The sequence below is a fragment of the Euprymna scolopes genome, chromosome 32 (assembly GCF_053919585.1).
Source record: "Euprymna scolopes isolate OS-2025 chromosome 32, ASM5391958v1, whole genome shotgun sequence".
NCBI lineage: Eukaryota > Metazoa > Mollusca > Cephalopoda > Sepiida > Sepiolidae > Euprymna > Euprymna scolopes.
Genome location: NC_136513.1, coordinates 6,289,131 through 6,306,647, shown reverse-complemented (window position 1 = coordinate 6,306,647; position 17,517 = coordinate 6,289,131). Strand labels below are relative to the sequence as shown.

Genomic DNA, 17,517 nt, shown 5'->3' with positions numbered 1-17,517 from the left:
AACAAATATTACTGCCGTCATAGTTAAAAATTGATTTGATTTGAACTTATCACATTTTTTTGCTCTTTTTGACCTAATCATGGTGCCTGGGCGTCCTAAGACATTATGGTGCTTTCGGGGTACTGCCCCAACCACTTCTAACAAGTGCAATTCAATCGTCGCACTCGTCAACATTGGGAACATCTGTTTCTTAAATTCTGCCATGCAAAACTTTTCTTGTGATCCTTTTTGAGCTCTTGGGAAAGCAAAATCCCAGTGAAAATGGACAAACGGTGCAGTTTCGCACCTTAAGACATGTATATTTGAATTCAGCACCATGGAAAACCACTATAAAGAAATACATTTCAAGTTTTTTGAGTAATATGAAAAAAGAGCTCCAAAAAAGGCATGTTTTTTTTTTTTTAGCCCTAAAAGTCTCAGAGAGATACGAACTAAAATTTTGCCAGGCTCACCCATACTGAATTTATATTAAGAATAATGGCCGCCACATTTTGGCCAAGTTTCAGAAAAATCTAATGAATGGATCAAAAATTATGGGGGAAAACGTGTCATTTTGGGGCATTTTTTTACCTCTTGAGCCCATGAGGACACTGAATCCTAGTGTAAATGGATAACGGAGCAGTTTCAAGCCTTAACACATGTATATTTGAGTTGACCACAGTGTAACAGGAATTTTGGAAAAAAATTTTTTTTACTGTGCACATCTATTTAATGAAATACAATTTGTGGCAAAATTTCAGGAAAAACTAATGGACTATTATCTGGCAATCGTCCAGACTAACGGACAGACACACAGACGCAACTGAAAACATAGGTCCCTCTCCAATAAATCAGGGAACCAATAACTATTTCTTTTAGTGTTCTTTTTCGGTCTTCCTAAAAAAAAAAATTTTTTTTTAAAACAGAATTTATCGAAAAAAGAAAATATAACTTTCCCATAAAATATTTTTAAAGGGTCATTGATTTTCTTTGTCAAAAAATACAAGTAAATCAATTGTCATGAAAAAAAAAAAGGAAAAACATATCGTGAGTGTATTTATTTTTTTACATGATGAAAATCAGCCTATTTGGATATCAATGTTGATTTGTTTTGATTCGGCCATTTACGTAATTTGGTGTCAGCTAAAGTCTGTTTTGTCTCATTTAAAAGCTGTACCAGTACTAAATTGCGTTCTTTGCCAACAAAGTATTTGTACAAGAAAAATGGAAAATCTTACTTTTTCTGACACTCTTGTAGATTCTCCTGTTGATCCTTCAGTTCTTGCTTTCCTGAAGTTAAAAAAGAAAAAGAAATTTTCAAATCTAAACATGAAAGAATACATTAATATTATTTCATATCATTATTCTGCTTCCTTTCTTTCATATTGGTCACTTTCGGGGTTCATTCTTCTTTACATTTCCAAACTGGATGGTCAGAATCCAATGTCATTGATTATGTGAAAATGTAATGTTGTCCTACCAATATTTCGTTTAATTTTCAAATTTTGAGTGATTATTAAGGGTCTTTATGCAATGCTTATGGAAGCTTTTTTTTTTTTTTTTTTTTACACAGTGATCACCACTTATCAAGGCCCGGAAGCCACTCAGGGATAAGGGTTATTGCAAGTACATTACGTTAGTGTGGAAGCTATGTTTTATTTTTCGTTCTAACTGAAGTGAACACTCACACTTGGCATTAGACACTCGATTTGTTTTGAACCAAAAACGCTTTAAAATAAGTTAAAATACAAATTATCCATGATTAGAAGAATAACTCATCTTGCCTCTGGTAACCTTTTTTTTGCTGTATGGTTTAAAAAATGCCCGATGACTTTAGATGCTATATGAAATGAAATTTATTTTCAATAAATTAAATAGAAGATAGAACGATAAAATTGTCACCATAGAAAAGACGACATGATTTCATTTCCGTTTGATGAAAACTGGTTTTCTTTTTTTTGTTGCAGACCATTTAATAGTTGGCCAGTTGTGTACAAATCCCAAGAGCAATAGGAGCCTTCTATCATGTCTGAAAGCGACACAATGTTCAATGTTCGGAGATGCACCGCTGTACAACTCATGCTCTCTACCAATCCAAGCTTTGACAACAGGAACATTACCAGCACCCTCAAAATACAAATCCGGACGGTTCAACACTTGAGGATACAGCTTAAAGTTTCTGGTCACAGTTATGGTCTTTGGGTGTGGTTTCAAGTGAGGGCTACATCATCCCACCTCACATCTTCGAAGTTGGCTTGAAAGTAAACACCAAAGTGTACCTGGATGTGTTGAAGAGTGTGGTGATCCATTGATGTAATCAGGTGGTCGTTAACAGACCCTGAGTGTGGCAGCAGGACTCAGCGCTGACCTACAAGTCCAAAGAGACCCAGAAAGAGTACTATGATTTTCCACCTCCTCTCCCAACCTGAACCCACTAGACTACTTCATTTGGTTATATATCGACAACATGATCATGACCTCCCAGAACACCAAAGCCAGCCTGATCGCCGCCATCCGCCAAGTATTCGTTGAGCTCCCACCGGCACTTGTGGAAAAGGCATGCTCCAAGTTCCGGGCCCATATCAAGGTGGTGATTAAGGCTGAAGGCGGCTACATTGATTAGATGTCAGCTCTACTACATTATCAAGTTACCTGAATTGATTTTTTCAATAAAAGTTTTAAAATAATTTGAAGTGTTGTTTTCTTTAGAGCGACAAATTTATCATTCCACCTTGTACTCTTCTACAACACACAAAATATTTAGCAATTTTTGTATGCAATCTTTATACTAATAAATTGTTTAACTACTTGTGTGTGCGTTTTGCCTCTATATGAATTTCACATTATTATTTTATCAAACTTTAGTCATATTTATAGAAATAAAAAAATGCAATAATATAAAATACTGAAATAATCTTTTAAAAATACTATTTAAATAAATTTTATAAAGAAATTAAATTCACTATAATGCATTTCTATTTCTTCATGAATAAGTCAATCATTTTAATTTTTTGTTAATAGCTAAAAAATATATATATTATTTTGTGACCCTTTAAAAATTTGAAAATCAAATAGAAAATCATTCATGACTTTTAAATTTTTAGCAAATCTTCACATATATTAAAAGACTGAAAGTTTTGGAAACTATTTACACCAAGTAATTTTATAGATTAAAACAACATTGCCTGAATGACAAAATTATAGTTTTATAACAATTTGATTCAATTAATAATATGATGATCAAACGATGCCAGAAACATTGAATTTAAATTACAAAATCTTATTAAAAAATAATTTTAATAATTTGGTAACAAACAAATTGCATAGTTAAAAGGAGAGATGTTATTCAAATCAGTGCCATAAACAGCAGTTTGGTCCATGGTAGATGGTGATTAATGCAGATGGGTTTATAGTCAACTAACGTACTTCCTAACTTCCAGTGCAACACCATCTGAAGCAGTGACAAGGCAAATAGTTCTTTTGCTTTTATTGTTCTTCAGTATTTCTACTGTCAGGCGATTTATTGAAATAAGATATAAGGAAAGGACATTATTGAAAAATATACAATAAAAATTAACCAAATTATGCAGATAAAAATTACACAATTAGTCTATTTGCACTTTTAATAACAAAATAAAAAAATAAATGTTTTAATTTTCTTTTAAATTTTATAACAAATATATGTTTATGAAATTATAAAAATAAGTTTGTTTTTTAATTTTAAACATAAGTTTTTTATGAAAATATAAAATTAAAATTATTAAAATCGAAATCAAAATAAAATTGTTGAAATCAAAATAACAAAATTTCAAACATCATCAAAAAACAGCTAATACATATTTCCAAAATAGTTTTAAAAAATGTTTAAAAATGTTTCCAATAATTCTTTTAAAAAAAATAAAACTAAATTCAATAATTCTTAATTAGAATAAGATTGAAAAAACTTTTCAATGATTATAAAAAAAAAAAAAATTGGAAAAATGTAATAAAAAAGGGTATATGAACAGGGGAGATAAAGGTGTGACAGAAAAAAGCGAAGGAACTGATTTGCCTTGACACTGCTTCTGGTAGCACTCTGCCGGAAGTTAGGAAGTATGTCAGCTGATTATAACCACAGACGGATTTCATTCTAGACAGACTTATCAAAAAGATCCATTTTTTGCTCATTCAAAAGGAAAATCATCTCCCATAAACCATTTAGCAAATGATTTAGTAAACACGTCCTACAAACAACATTTCAAAGTATCTTCTTATCTCCATTTAAGGAGAGTAGAAGGTTAAGGGGTTTGCTTTTAGCAGCCTCATAATTCTAGCTTCTCTTATTTTGTTCTTTATTCATCACATTCCATGAGCGATGTTTCTGACAAATTAAGAAGAATTGATGTTTGGGAGTCAGAATCTGGCCATTGTTGGCTATCCATTTTTACCTTGAAGCAATAGGTTGGGAGGTGGGGTAGCTCCTTATATTAAGTAGCTTCATGTCTTGTCAAAGGCCTAGTACATGTGGCATACCTACGAAATTAGAAAACAGCATAGCCCCCATTTCTCGGAAACATTTTTTACGTCCTCAAAATTGCTAAAGCATAGAACAAACTTGCATTTTTTAAAACTCATATTTCCCGGAATATCGCCCAAAATACACATTATGACTCCCACCTATACACATGTGAAACATGCATGTTTCACGAGTTGTAATGCACCTGAGCATTTCATTTGTATTTAAGATACACCTCAGAATTCCTGGAAATACAGGGGAGATAACTCCAATTTAACTTTTTCTTTTATTCTAAGGGAAGTAACCATTGCCTTTGTCTTGGAGTTCTTTTTTATTGTTTTGTTTGTTTTTATTTTGTATTCCTAAGTGTTTTTTTGGGGGGGGGATTTTGTTGTTTGTTTTGTTTTTTTTTTAGGCGGGGGTTGTATTTTTCCGACTTTTCTAAGATATAAAATCAATCTTACGAATTCCTTAATAAAACAGGCATATCAAATTGAGTTCTTTAACATTTTTGAAAATGACAAAAACCAGAATAATTTTTTTGCGTATATCTCAATCTCAAGTTAATCTTTCTCGTGTTTCGTTTTTACACTATTTTTGTTTAATAACTGCACACAGCCACATTTTAAATAATACTCAGTAATCGTGTATTTGTTCTGTTTTTTTTTGTTGTTGTTGTTGTTTTGTTTTTTGCTTATTTGTAACATTGATCATATTCAATTATGACGCACCATAAAAAGAGAGATCAAAGCAAGCAAGAAAAAAAAAAGAGATAAAGAAAGGAGTAAAAAATATCGTTTGAATAAGACAGGAAAAAAAAAGCAGAGAGAAACAGAAAGAAAGAAAGAAAGAAAGAAAGAAAACAAGGGAAATAAACTGCGTGATTTTTATGATGCTTATGTATGTAAACCCCCTCTGTAAAATACGGCAGTTAAAAATGAAATGACAAAAACCTTTATGAAATGCTTGTTATTGAAAATGATTAGCTTATACTGAAAATTAAGGAAAAGAATGACTAGAGTTTTATTATAAAAAATATTATAAAATGTAACGACTTTACAACAGAGTGACGTCATATGTCGTTTTTATCTTAAAAGATTTATATGAAAATCTATAATGTTGAAAAGTATCCCCGGCTCGCGGGTGTAATGCTTCAAAGAAAAGAATAACAGGGACGCAGAAATGTTGTTTACGAAACGGATGCCAGCTTCTAACTGTCGCATGTTCGTTTTATTTTTCTTTATATACTTTCAAGGGTAGGTAAATCTTTGGGGAGTTATTTCCCTTTGATCGAAACAAACCAAACAGATCACTCATTAGCAATGGCATCATTTGAAAACTACACGTATTAGTTTAATTTCTTAAATAAAAATAAAACTATTTTACATTTATTATAATTTGTAATGTACGTTAATAATCCGCAATAACAAATAAGCATTTCATAAAGTTTTCTTGTTGTTTTACTTTTAACTGTCGTATTTCCCACCCGGGTTTACACCTCTTTTTCTGTAAAATCACTTTTTTTTTTTTTTTTAATTTGCAGAAAAATTATTTTTCCTCTTCTTTTTAAATTCGGGTAAGCAGACAGTGGGGATTTTCATCCATGGCTATAACATCAAATATTAGTGTGTTTGCGAAGTAATTATCCAATTATATAACTACGTTCGCGGAACGCAACTATATTGTTTTTAATGATGCCCACTGACAAGTTAGCATAAATAACTAAGAGAAGTAATTGTTGTTTTCGGTTTGTTTTGAGGGATTTTTTTAACTCATCTAAACAAAAAGATGTGGTTTCACAATTCAAATATGTTACCAAGACCTTCTGTAGTAAAAGAAAATTAGAAGAATGGACCAACATGCCAAATATTTTCTGGAAGAACTATTCCAGGAATATATAAATAAGGAAGGTTCAATATACTAGCTTAAAAGACGATGATTCCACTATGATAAGAAGAGGATGATAATAGCTGCCCAAAATCAAGGCTTAACCACCAATGCTTTTAAGATGAGTGGTTTCAGCAATAATAAATGTAGGTTCTCTGTAGAGAGTGCCACTTGACATCCATTGTAAGGTTTTGCTGGAGGACAGTTACTATACAATGCAACACAGTGGGTAGCAAAAGTATTTGGTCCATTGTTTGTTTTTTGTTTTTTTGTTTGGGGGATTTCTCAAGAAATATAAGTTAATTTGAATGAAATTTACATTCAATCTTAGAACAGATATTATCTATTTAAAAATAAAACAGAAATGAAGATATACTAATTTGACAAATATTAAAAGAAAAATCAAATTACCCACATGCAAAAGTATTTAATACACTGTAAAATTTCATTCTTAAGCAGTCAATCTTGCTACAATATTTCAACCAATCAGAAAGCACCCCAGGGTTCCGGCTCCTTACAGGTCAGTTGATAACAGCTCTTAGACATTGAGCAGGTTACCTCTTTCATTACTGTTTTAAAAAGGTTAAAACAAAGAAATTGACAAATGACATGCACCAAGAAATCATAGCAAGGCATAAAGATGAAAAGGGGTACGGGAAAATAGCTTCAGACCTAAATTTGGTGGTGAATACAGTTGGGACTGTCATGAGAAAGTGGAAAACAACGGGTGGTAATGCTAAAAGTCGACTAAGAAGTGGTCGACCATGTAAATTAAATAATGTTACTGCTCGTTACATTGCTTGTAACATAAACAAAGAACCATTTCTGACTCATTCAGAAATTCAGAAGGATTCGCACGAAGGAGGTATTGAAGTAGCAAGGACACAATCATTGAATCACACAAGCCTGTATTTTAGATGACCAAGAAAGACTCCATTATTGAATCCTAGACATGTGAAAGATCGTTTGAAATTTGTTTATAAATATCAATGTGAAACACATAACTTCTGCAACAAAGTTATTTGGTCAGATGAAACAAAAATTGAACTTTTCGGAAGAAACATGCGCACCCGTGTATGGAGAATAAAGGGCACATAATTCAAAGCATTTAATACCATTCACACACACTAAAATTTGGAAATGGAAGTGTGATGATTTGGAACTGCTTTTCTGTATATGGAGTTAGGGGAATGGAAATCATAGAAGGGAAAATGAATGCTGCAAAATACACAAAGATTTTGTCAACACGTCTGTTTAAGAGTGCTGCAGAATTAGGATTAGGCCGTGACTTTAAATTCCAGCAAGACAATGATCCCAAGCATAATTACAACATGGTTTAAGGATAATGGGATTAGTATTCTACAGTTACATCGAAAATCTGTGGAAAAGTTTAAGTTAAGGATGCATTCAAGAGATCCCAAGAATATCAAGGAATTGAAGAAAGTTTGCGAAAAAGAATAGCTGAAACCACCAGCAAGTGCTTGTAAGAAACTAGTAGGCAGTTATGGAAAGTGTTTGGAGGCTACAAGGCAGAATAGAGGATATACAACTAAATATTAGTAAATGTGTTAAATACTTTTGCATATGGGTAATTTGATTATTCTACACTACCATCTCCCCATAAACTGAGCATTGAAAGATAATACATTAGTCCGAAATCCATTAGTAATTGATTATTTTTTTAATCAAATTTTTATTTTACTTTTTAACTAAATGTTTCTTCATTAGTGTGATGGCCTTGTTTTTTTGTTTATTTTTTTCACACTAAAATTACAAATCTTTTGGAAGAAATTCCCATTTGTGACATAGTTTTTGTTACAGGCTAGCACCAAAGCTCCATTATAAAAATATTGCAGAAAATTCAAAAAATTCTGTCATTCATTCTTATGTGATGGCAAGTTCACACTTGACAATTCAAGAAAAAAAATCAGAAAAAAAGAGGTTTAAAAATAAAAAATGGTCTGAAGCTCTACCTTTGGTAAAAAATTCTGTCATTATGTCTTTGAAAGGCTGGAGAAATTTTTCTCCTGAAGATTCAAGAACTTTGTTTGATCGCAATTCAGCAGCTGAAAAGGAAAAAACACATAAAAATGTTTAAAAAGTAATGACTCTTCATACATCACCAAAGCAAAGTATCTTCAAGTTTATAAAGATTTGGTTGCACAATATTTTACTAAGAATAAAAAGAAAAGTCTTTATCATAACTGTGAGAAAGTTTAAAACATGAAATTAAATTTCAGATAAAATGGAACTTTTAGTATATGGAATAGTAGATAAGCCTGGAAACAGGCAAGTAAAAATGATAACACAGATGCATCTTCAAAAGTAAACAATATTTTGGGAGGTTCAAATGACTTTAATCTTTGTTGTCGAAAAGGCTTATTGAAAAGAAACGGATACTTTTATATAGTGAAATGATCCCGAAAGAGGTTGAGAGAAGGAGTATGGAAGAATGGAGAGAATGTGAGGCAAAGAAAAATAGAAGTAGGTAGGTGGGTGCCTGTGTCCGTCATGAAAGAGGGAAGAGGAATAATTGTTCAACTATGAAAGAAGAGAAGGCAATAAAAGTATGTAGGGAGAATAAAAACAGGTGGAAGACTATTAAATTTATCCTGTGTCAAATTAGTTGATTTCTCATCTTCAAGGATCCTTGGAGTTTTGATATTAGAGATCATAAAAATCAAGGACGTTGCAGGATTTTTTTATTGGTTTGTGAAATCAGCAGAATATCATCAAACATCTCAATTTTGTGTCATGTGCAAGTTTAAAGGTAGCAGCTTTTTTGTGTGTCGAAAGAATAGTTATGGAAAAAAAAATGTGTGCAATGACCAAATTGAACACTCTTTATGAAACCATTTGTTTCTTTTCAATAAAGGTCTTTCTACAACAAAGATTAAGGTCGTTTGAATGAACTAAAATAGCGATTGCTTTTAAAAATGTCTGTTTTATTATGTTTACTCATTTGTTTTCATGCTTATCCACTATTGCATGTACTACACAGCACTTAATATAGACTCACATGTGGCATAATCATGTTTTTTCTTAGATCAAAAATGTTGAGATTTGTCAGTACCAAATGAGCGACCGTTTGGAAATATCTGGCATTGTATATTGCAGGACAGCATCACCTCCATGGAAAACCTAACATTATCAAAATCGAATTGCAATAGGCCAAATAGAGATCATACATGCAATATGTTATGTTTCCTGAACTCACACCCGCACATATTCACACCAAGACAAAATCCCCGAAAAAACCAAGCCATAGTGAAGTACAGATAGCAGTCATACAAGAGATAACATCTACTCTTAAAAAGCCTTTGGATATAAATTTAAACCATAATGAAATCAAGTGTTGGCTCCAGAAGGAGTTAACTCCCTTTATCTCTTCAAACTAACTGCTAAAGTAAAATGATTTTTTTAAAAATGACAGAAAAAAATAATCATACGCACTGTGAACATTCTACAACACAAAATCCTTTAGCTTTTTTTTTAAACAAACAATTCACTGAGAATATCTTTCATACGATTGTAAATTTATATCAATGTTTTGTCTGTTAATCATTATCTTTTCTCATTCATTCACAACAACTAGTTGGTAAATGGTGATTCATTCTTAATATTTTTCCATCCATTTTCATCATTCGCTATCTATATCCTTTTTAATTATCAGCACAAATCTTGATTCATTTCTAAAAATGTGGTCATAGTCTATATCCTATCAAAGTCAAGATCCATGCTACAAGTTAAAGCTGCATAAATCAAAAAGACACTACAAAAAAAAAAAAAGTCAGGAATAATAAGACTGACACATCAAATCTTGTTAGATCACCAAAGTCAAGCAATGTTGAGCTAGTACTGGTCGGTACCTGATGGTTGACCATTTGAGAATATCAATCACTGTATGTGGAAGGACAGCAACACTTTCATGCAAAACCTAACACTGTGGAAATTGGATCGAGGACTAACAACCCGAAAATAGAGTTTATCTGCTATATGTCTATATTCCCAATAAATTGTAGCACAAACTATGCATGTATAACAGAATACTGATTCACTCAATTATTCTTTTTTGTGAGTGAAGTGTAGTATCTGTTTTAATATTACACTTCATCTGTTCCATTCTAGATTAGTGGATGATTAATCCTTCTAGAACGAGACAATTTTTATTATTGTCTCAATCCAAAGTGCTCCTTTTTGGGTTGTTGGATTTTCCCCACTTTAAAAACTGACCTTATTTCAAAGTTTGTGGAGAAGCAAATAAATGGAAACTGAAATTAACCATCAGACATCTTGCTATTAAAATGCAGCTTGGAAAAAAATCCAGAGAGGTCATGATTTCCAAGATGGATAGCACCAGACTAGATTTGAAGAATTCAAGATTATCTCAAAATTTAATATGACAATTAGTAATTTTAGTTGATAATAACGTTAGGATGATTATCAGAATTGGGAATCAGAAAAATCTGAAACATTTTGGGGTATCAAAAATATTGTGCTTATTTTCTGATACCAAAAACGATCCTTTTATCTTTATTTTTTCTTTTGTTTATTTTTATTCAAAATTTAAATTTTCTGTTGTGGCGCTCATGATAAAATAATAAATATTTCTCAATTTTAAAATATCAGCAAAATTAAACTTTATAGAACACGTTTCCACAGCTGTATTTTTATGTTTGCATATATTACATCTGTATTTACAGTAATCCAAATATAAAAATGAAAACAACTTATAGCTAAACTAGCAGATGTATCTGGCATTGCCTGATATTAAACATAACATTGAATTCCTTTAAAAAAATTTAAAAATGAGGTAAAAAAAAAAACAGAAAGAAACTGAGACATGTGCACGCAAATATTATTTTTTCAAACAGTTCATTTCTTGAAAGTAAAAAAAATATACTCGAGCTGAGAACAAAACCTAAAGACAGTAAGTATAATAACCATTAAGCCAGCTTGCCACGATCTTCAAATAGTATTTTCAAACCTACTTATTCTTAACATAAGGAAGCTGTCATTTGAACAATTCATGCATGCGCAGTCGCGAAACAGTTGACAAACAGATAAAAATCTGATCACCCCACCCCCACCCCCACCATACTCATTTTGCAATTTTGACCCTTTAGAAGCCCTTTTTTTCAGATAAAAACCGATTAGAAAGTTTTCCACGGGTCTGAATCCTCTATATATCAAGTTTCAAGTCTGTAGATCAAAAATTGTCCTCACATACACATTCTCACTTTTATAGATATATATAAAGGTTATAAAAGAATCAGAATTGAGAATTCAAAACAGAATCGGTAATTGTATTAGGATAGGGAAAAATATTGGAATCGTCCCATCATTAGTTGGTAGTTTTATTTTCTGTAAGATGAGTATCATTTTGAAAAAAAATTAAAATCAGTTTAAAATTACTTAAGAACCACTCTAAAAAGTGTACAAATAAAAATCTACGTATGTTGTGTGTGCTTGTCAAACATAACTATAAATCCAGATTATTCTAAAAATCTCATCTGAAAACTCTGAATACTGTTTCAACAAGAAAGAAAACTTCAAACAAAATTGAGAAAATACTGAGAGCTGATGCATGCAATAATGCTGTATGGCTGTGAGACCTTCATCCCCTGTACAAAAAAGATCTTCACACATTCTAGATCTTCAACACATCTAACCTACCTGCTTCTACAACCAAATCCCAAATTGCACACTACTAGTATCACAGACTAATCTGAAAAGGAGATTTTTCTGGTTTAATCGTGTTCTTCGACACCCTGATAAGCAAGTTGGTAGTCACAATCACACTCACCAACTGGAAGAAGTACAAAGCTGAGAAACTAAAGGCATGAATTGGATAATGAAGACAGACATGGAATTGACGACTGGCCTCAGCGTTTTTGGTGTTCACAGCCAGAACCTGGAATATGGTTGATGCGTGTCAAAGACTCAGCTGTTGATCAGCATGAATGTATATATGTTTGACCTTGATGTGAGACGCAGTGAACTTATTCAGAACCAGCTTAACCCATTTTCAAATTCCATTCTTTTTATATGATAATCTATTATATTAAGGGTATTTGTCTGTATGTACAAGGAGCATTCAAAAAGTAATGCTTCCTATTTTTTATTCTCCCTGAATGGATCAGAAGAGATTGCAAATTGCTTCACCAAACTATAATAACTGAACATGCATTCATGATTTGAAAGATTCATCTCTTTATTGCAGATATTGACAGTAAGAAAGTAATCCCTGTCCTGAACACCTGTCAGAAGCAGCATGTATCATTGAATTTCTGGCAAAAGTGCATTGGGAATGGTGGTGACTATATAGAAAAATAAATTCTGGAGCACAAAAAGTTGTTAATTTTAATGGTACTACTTCCATATCCGTAGTTTTCAACTTTTCACGTTAAAAAAAAACAATAGGAAGCTTTACTTTTGAAATGAGCCTTGTATGTTTGTACATCCATCTAAAGTCAATAAATACAAAACAAATACCTACAAAGTTGGTATAGTGTTGCCCTGAATGAATAATATTTAAAATTTAGAAAAAATTATTCATTCTCTGAGGGGAGCAACTGGCCAGGTTTCATTAGGAACAGATTGATTTTTCAGAATTATTATCTACTAATTTGAAAATAAAAAATGCTGAATCATTGCTCAAGTAATCTATTATATAAAGAGCAGTTGTCTGTACGTGTGCATTTGTGTGTGTCCAGTTAGAGAGGAATGAGCTGGATGAAGGAGAAAAAGGGGTGGAGGAGAGAAAGATAGAGAAACGAATAGAGAGAGGTAGACAGATAAGTTTTAATAAAAACAGATTACACTTTTGATCCAGACAATGCCAGGGAGCCCTACTAGTCACAAAATTCAATATCATATTTAAAAATTGATGATGCTTCAAATATATTTAACTTTCTATAAAACTTAATATTTCCAAAGATTTAAAACTAAAATGAATGACTCACATTGAAAATCTCGACCGATTTTGTCTAACTCCGCTTGAACATCTTCAAAGCGAACCATAGATGCCTGGTTTATATCACTGGGGTCAGGTACAGGCAGGCTGACCTTTTCAGACCCGGCATCATCACCCTCATACTGCCGCACATACTGCTTAACCACATAATGTAGAAAACTAGTGCGGTTATCCTGTAGTAAAATAGATTAAAAAATATCATTTACATTTCATTATCAAATTACTATGAAGTAGCTTTGTTTTTTTTTTCTTTTTTCATACATATGTGTGAAACAAAGCCAAATAATACACCATAAAAAGATAATTTGCAAAGATTTTATAAACATTTTTTTTTTTAGATTCATTTTTTATGAAGATATTTTCAGAATTTGTTAATACATGATTTCATAAAATATCAAACTTATTTTCTGTTCATATTTTTGTTTAATCAATTAACGCAAACAAATAAACCAATTATTTCTACAATATGATCCAAAAATGTTATTTTCTAGTGAATAAATGGATTTCTTCACTTTTTATAATCCACAATAGTCAAAGTGATTTTTGTTTGTTCTTCGGACATTTGCATTTATGGGGAATAAAAAGATATCAATAATTCTTATAATCTTAAAGTGCTGCTGCTATCCTCGACAATAACAACAACAACAAGTGTAGTTATTAATTTATTAATTACACAATATTACCAACAAGTTCCTTATTGAATTTGGTTCTCACTAATTGATTTTAGTTAAATTTCTATATATTAAAACTATTTCCCTTATTGGAATATAACTAGGTAACTAGGCCTGTTGTAGGTATTGATTTGGAAGAGGGACAATTGTATAAACTTCAAAACTATATTCTGAACAAAACTATATTTTTCTCAATTAGTTTGTTGTCTGTTTCATGATATTTTTATCTGTTTTTCAGTTATGCAAAAAAAAAAAAGTGAATTTTTTTTTTTTTTTCAAATATCAAACTTGTTTTCTGATCATATTTTTTGTATCTTTTTATACAATTTTAACTCATTATTTCTGCAATATCATCCAAAATTGTTCCCAATGTTTCGAAATAATCTGATTTCTTCATTTTTAATAATCGATAATTGAAGTACTTTGTTCTTCAACCATTTGCATTTTTTGATAAAAAAGAATGTTTCTTCTTCATAATAATAAGTACTGTTGGTAATTAACCAATGTCATGATATTAAGTCCCTTCTTAAAAGATTCTAATTAATATTTAGTAGCAATAGTTTCACTCATGTTCACCTGAAATTGCGGACTCTAGTTGCATACATGCAAGGCCTATTATCAGCATCACCTTGGTATAATGATAACTGATCAAAACAAATGAAGAGTGGAACATCTTTTGTGTGAAATCAGTTTTATCCAACCATTTTTCTAGCTACCTTAGCTACACACAAGATATACGTCTTTCATTTCAGATCTGGAGTGAATGTCACTTCTTCAGGGAGAGAGCCACTCATTTGAACTGGGGTAAAATAGGGACCTGAGCAATGGTGATGTAGAACCATGTTGTCATTCTCCACAACCACCAACCCCCAATTGTTTTCTATGGTTTTCTACTCTTCTTCTCGTTCTGACCACCTCATCATTTTTCACATTTGCGATTGCCAAGAGCACAAGCATATAAAAAAATAAATCAACACAAACTCACAAAATAAAACAACTCTGTACATCATGTATAAATCAGTTGTGCTCTGTGTGTGTGTATGTGTGTGTGTGTGATAAACGGACACCCAAACTTTGTGAATAGATGTCTGTCAATGTATCACTTCATGAAGGTTGATCACTTCATCTCATCTGCTAAAACTCTCCTCAATCTGCTTTAAGCCGCAAACCATGGTCAATTGTTGTAAACTAACTCTCTCTCCTAAATTTATTGATTCAAAATCAGAAATCCTATATCCGATCACTTGTCTAAGAGTGACTTATAAGCAGAAAATAACTTGGCCATCTTGGAAGCTGACCATCCATCCCATTTCTAACTGCTTTTGTGTGCCTTGGTGAATTATTTCTAACCATTGTCATGTTTTTTGGATTTTTTTAAAACTTTCGACAACTTTTCCTTTTTGTTATAAATCAATTCCTAACACACTCTGGGGTGGGGGTGGAGGGATGTTCATAGTATCACAGTGAAAGAAAAAAAGCTTGATTTTAAAATAGTTAAACAAGCCGTTTTCTTCTTCAGTGCACCACATCTTCCAAGTCCAAAGAGAGATTTTTTATCCCAGCTTTTGCATATCTGAAGAATGTACAATGTATACATTACATAAACTGAATAAATCCTTTTTCAGATAACAAGATGTTCAATTCAACATTATTCTTTATCATCAAATATTTATAGACTCCTCCCCATCTAAGGCAAAAAATAAAAGTAAAAACTCACTTTACTTCTGACATCTTTCAATTTGGCTAGAATTTCAAGTCCAAAGCCATCAGCTTGACCTCGTTTCATGTGACCTGCAAGAAAGGCAAAGTAAAACAATGTTCAAAACTTATGTGTAGTTTACACATTAACCAATAAGATTTTAATTGATATATTAAATGTATAAGTTACCAGCCAATTTAGCATCAGGGTTAAAGTGGTAGTTCCAGTTGTTTTGTTTTTTTTTATTTCATTTTTTTTTTTTTACTTTTATTCGATCAAAAAAAGGCATATTGCTACTGAAGCGTCAGGGGCTACTGTGATAGGAGTCAGATTTAGGAAGGGTAACCTGGTTAGGGAGCTGGACACCAAACTGTTTATTCACATTATATTTAAATTCTTATATTTTTGTATGGTAAAGAGAACAGGATCCTATCTGAGTTATATAGAATCTGCTCTTGGTCTGATATGAATAACAAGTTACAGCAAGGATCATGAATCAATATTTGTATGAAGATATTACAAACTTAAAGCATAAAATCTTTTACAAAAATAACGGATTTGGCGCTAAATAACCTGAAAAAGGTTGACATGCCATAAAACAAAACAACCAAACAAAAGCATGAGATTTTGTATTATTTTGATTAGTCAGACTAATATTCTCATCTTGGTTCTTATATCCATAACATTTCAGTCAATGTAATCTCCAACCCTCTTCAAATACACTAAATACAAAATGCATATTATCTGGCATAATGGGTAGACTGTTGACTAATGGGCCAAGAAACTATGGTTCAATCCTCAGCCGAAGTTTATCTAACATCTAAAAAACTGGACTTGCTGCACTCTTGCTAAACACTCAGCATTATAAATTGAGGATCAAGAGTAAGTGGAGCAATCTAGGGGAAGGAATGGCACCTTACACTGACATCTCAGTGTGATAGCTAACGAAAAGGAATCTATCTATTGCTTTTAATTAGAATCGATCTATTTATTTATAATTGTATAAAAATTATAATTGGTGTAAATGTTTATACAACTTATCAATTTGTAGACAGTTGGCAAACTGAATAGTGAAATTGCATTAGTAATACATATATCTTACTGAAGAAATGTGAAAAGATTTTGTTAAATTTGAATAATTCTCTGGTGTTTTCTGGTGGTTAAATAAAAACTGACACATTGGTTTGCTTAGAAAGATTAGTTGTATAGTGGATGCATTTCACAGGTTGGGGAGAAGTATGAACTTTTAGTACTGTCATTACATTTGGCAGTTACAAGACTTACCTCCGTTCATGTAGTTACCCATGGTTAATACAATGGAAAGTATCCGCTGAACTGAAGCACCCGTCTTGAGAGCCTGAAAAGGTTTTCAAAAAAATAAATAAAAATAAAAATAACAATCAGTTGTAACCATGTGCACAAATGAAAGACAAATTTTGGTTAGATTTCTTTTTTTTTTCTTTTTACTAGGGTGTCACCATTTATCAAGGCCGAAAGCCACTTGAGGATAAGGATTAAATGAATGTTGGGTGGATGGTGAGACAACACTATGATGATTGATTATTTAAGAGGGCAACTGAACAAGAATTTATTTACATTGGACTTGAAAATAACCATGTTCTCCTCGGCTAGGAATCAACTTGGTGGTATCATATTTTACAAATGAGCAGTTTAAGAAATGAAACTTTGCTCTAGATGTTTTGTCTGGTTTTAGGTCGAGAGAAACAAAGAGAAAGTGAAAGGGAACTATTGCCAGTGGTTGTAGTTTTTCTTGTGAATGTTTTACAGGGAAAACCATAGATTACAGTTC

At 31.9% G+C, this 17,517-nt stretch overlaps 1 protein-coding gene across 3 annotated transcripts in view; it reads right to left on the bottom strand.

Annotated features, from left to right (window-relative positions):
• Positions 1 to 17,517, bottom strand: part of LOC145256196 (formin-like) — a 154,059-nt gene that overhangs the window by 39,512 nt on the left and 97,030 nt on the right. For all 3 annotated transcript variants that reach the window (XM_080114806.1, XM_080114807.1, XM_080114808.1), the window contains 5 exons: positions 16,992 to 17,064; positions 15,726 to 15,799; positions 13,327 to 13,510; positions 8,335 to 8,427; positions 1,218 to 1,269 (listed from right to left, as the gene is read on the bottom strand). In XM_080114806.1, the coding sequence (XP_079970932.1) occupies positions 1,218 to 1,269; positions 8,335 to 8,427; positions 13,327 to 13,510; positions 15,726 to 15,799; positions 16,992 to 17,064 (476 nt within the window). The remainder of the gene's footprint in view (positions 1 to 1,217; positions 1,270 to 8,334; positions 8,428 to 13,326; positions 13,511 to 15,725; positions 15,800 to 16,991; positions 17,065 to 17,517) is intronic.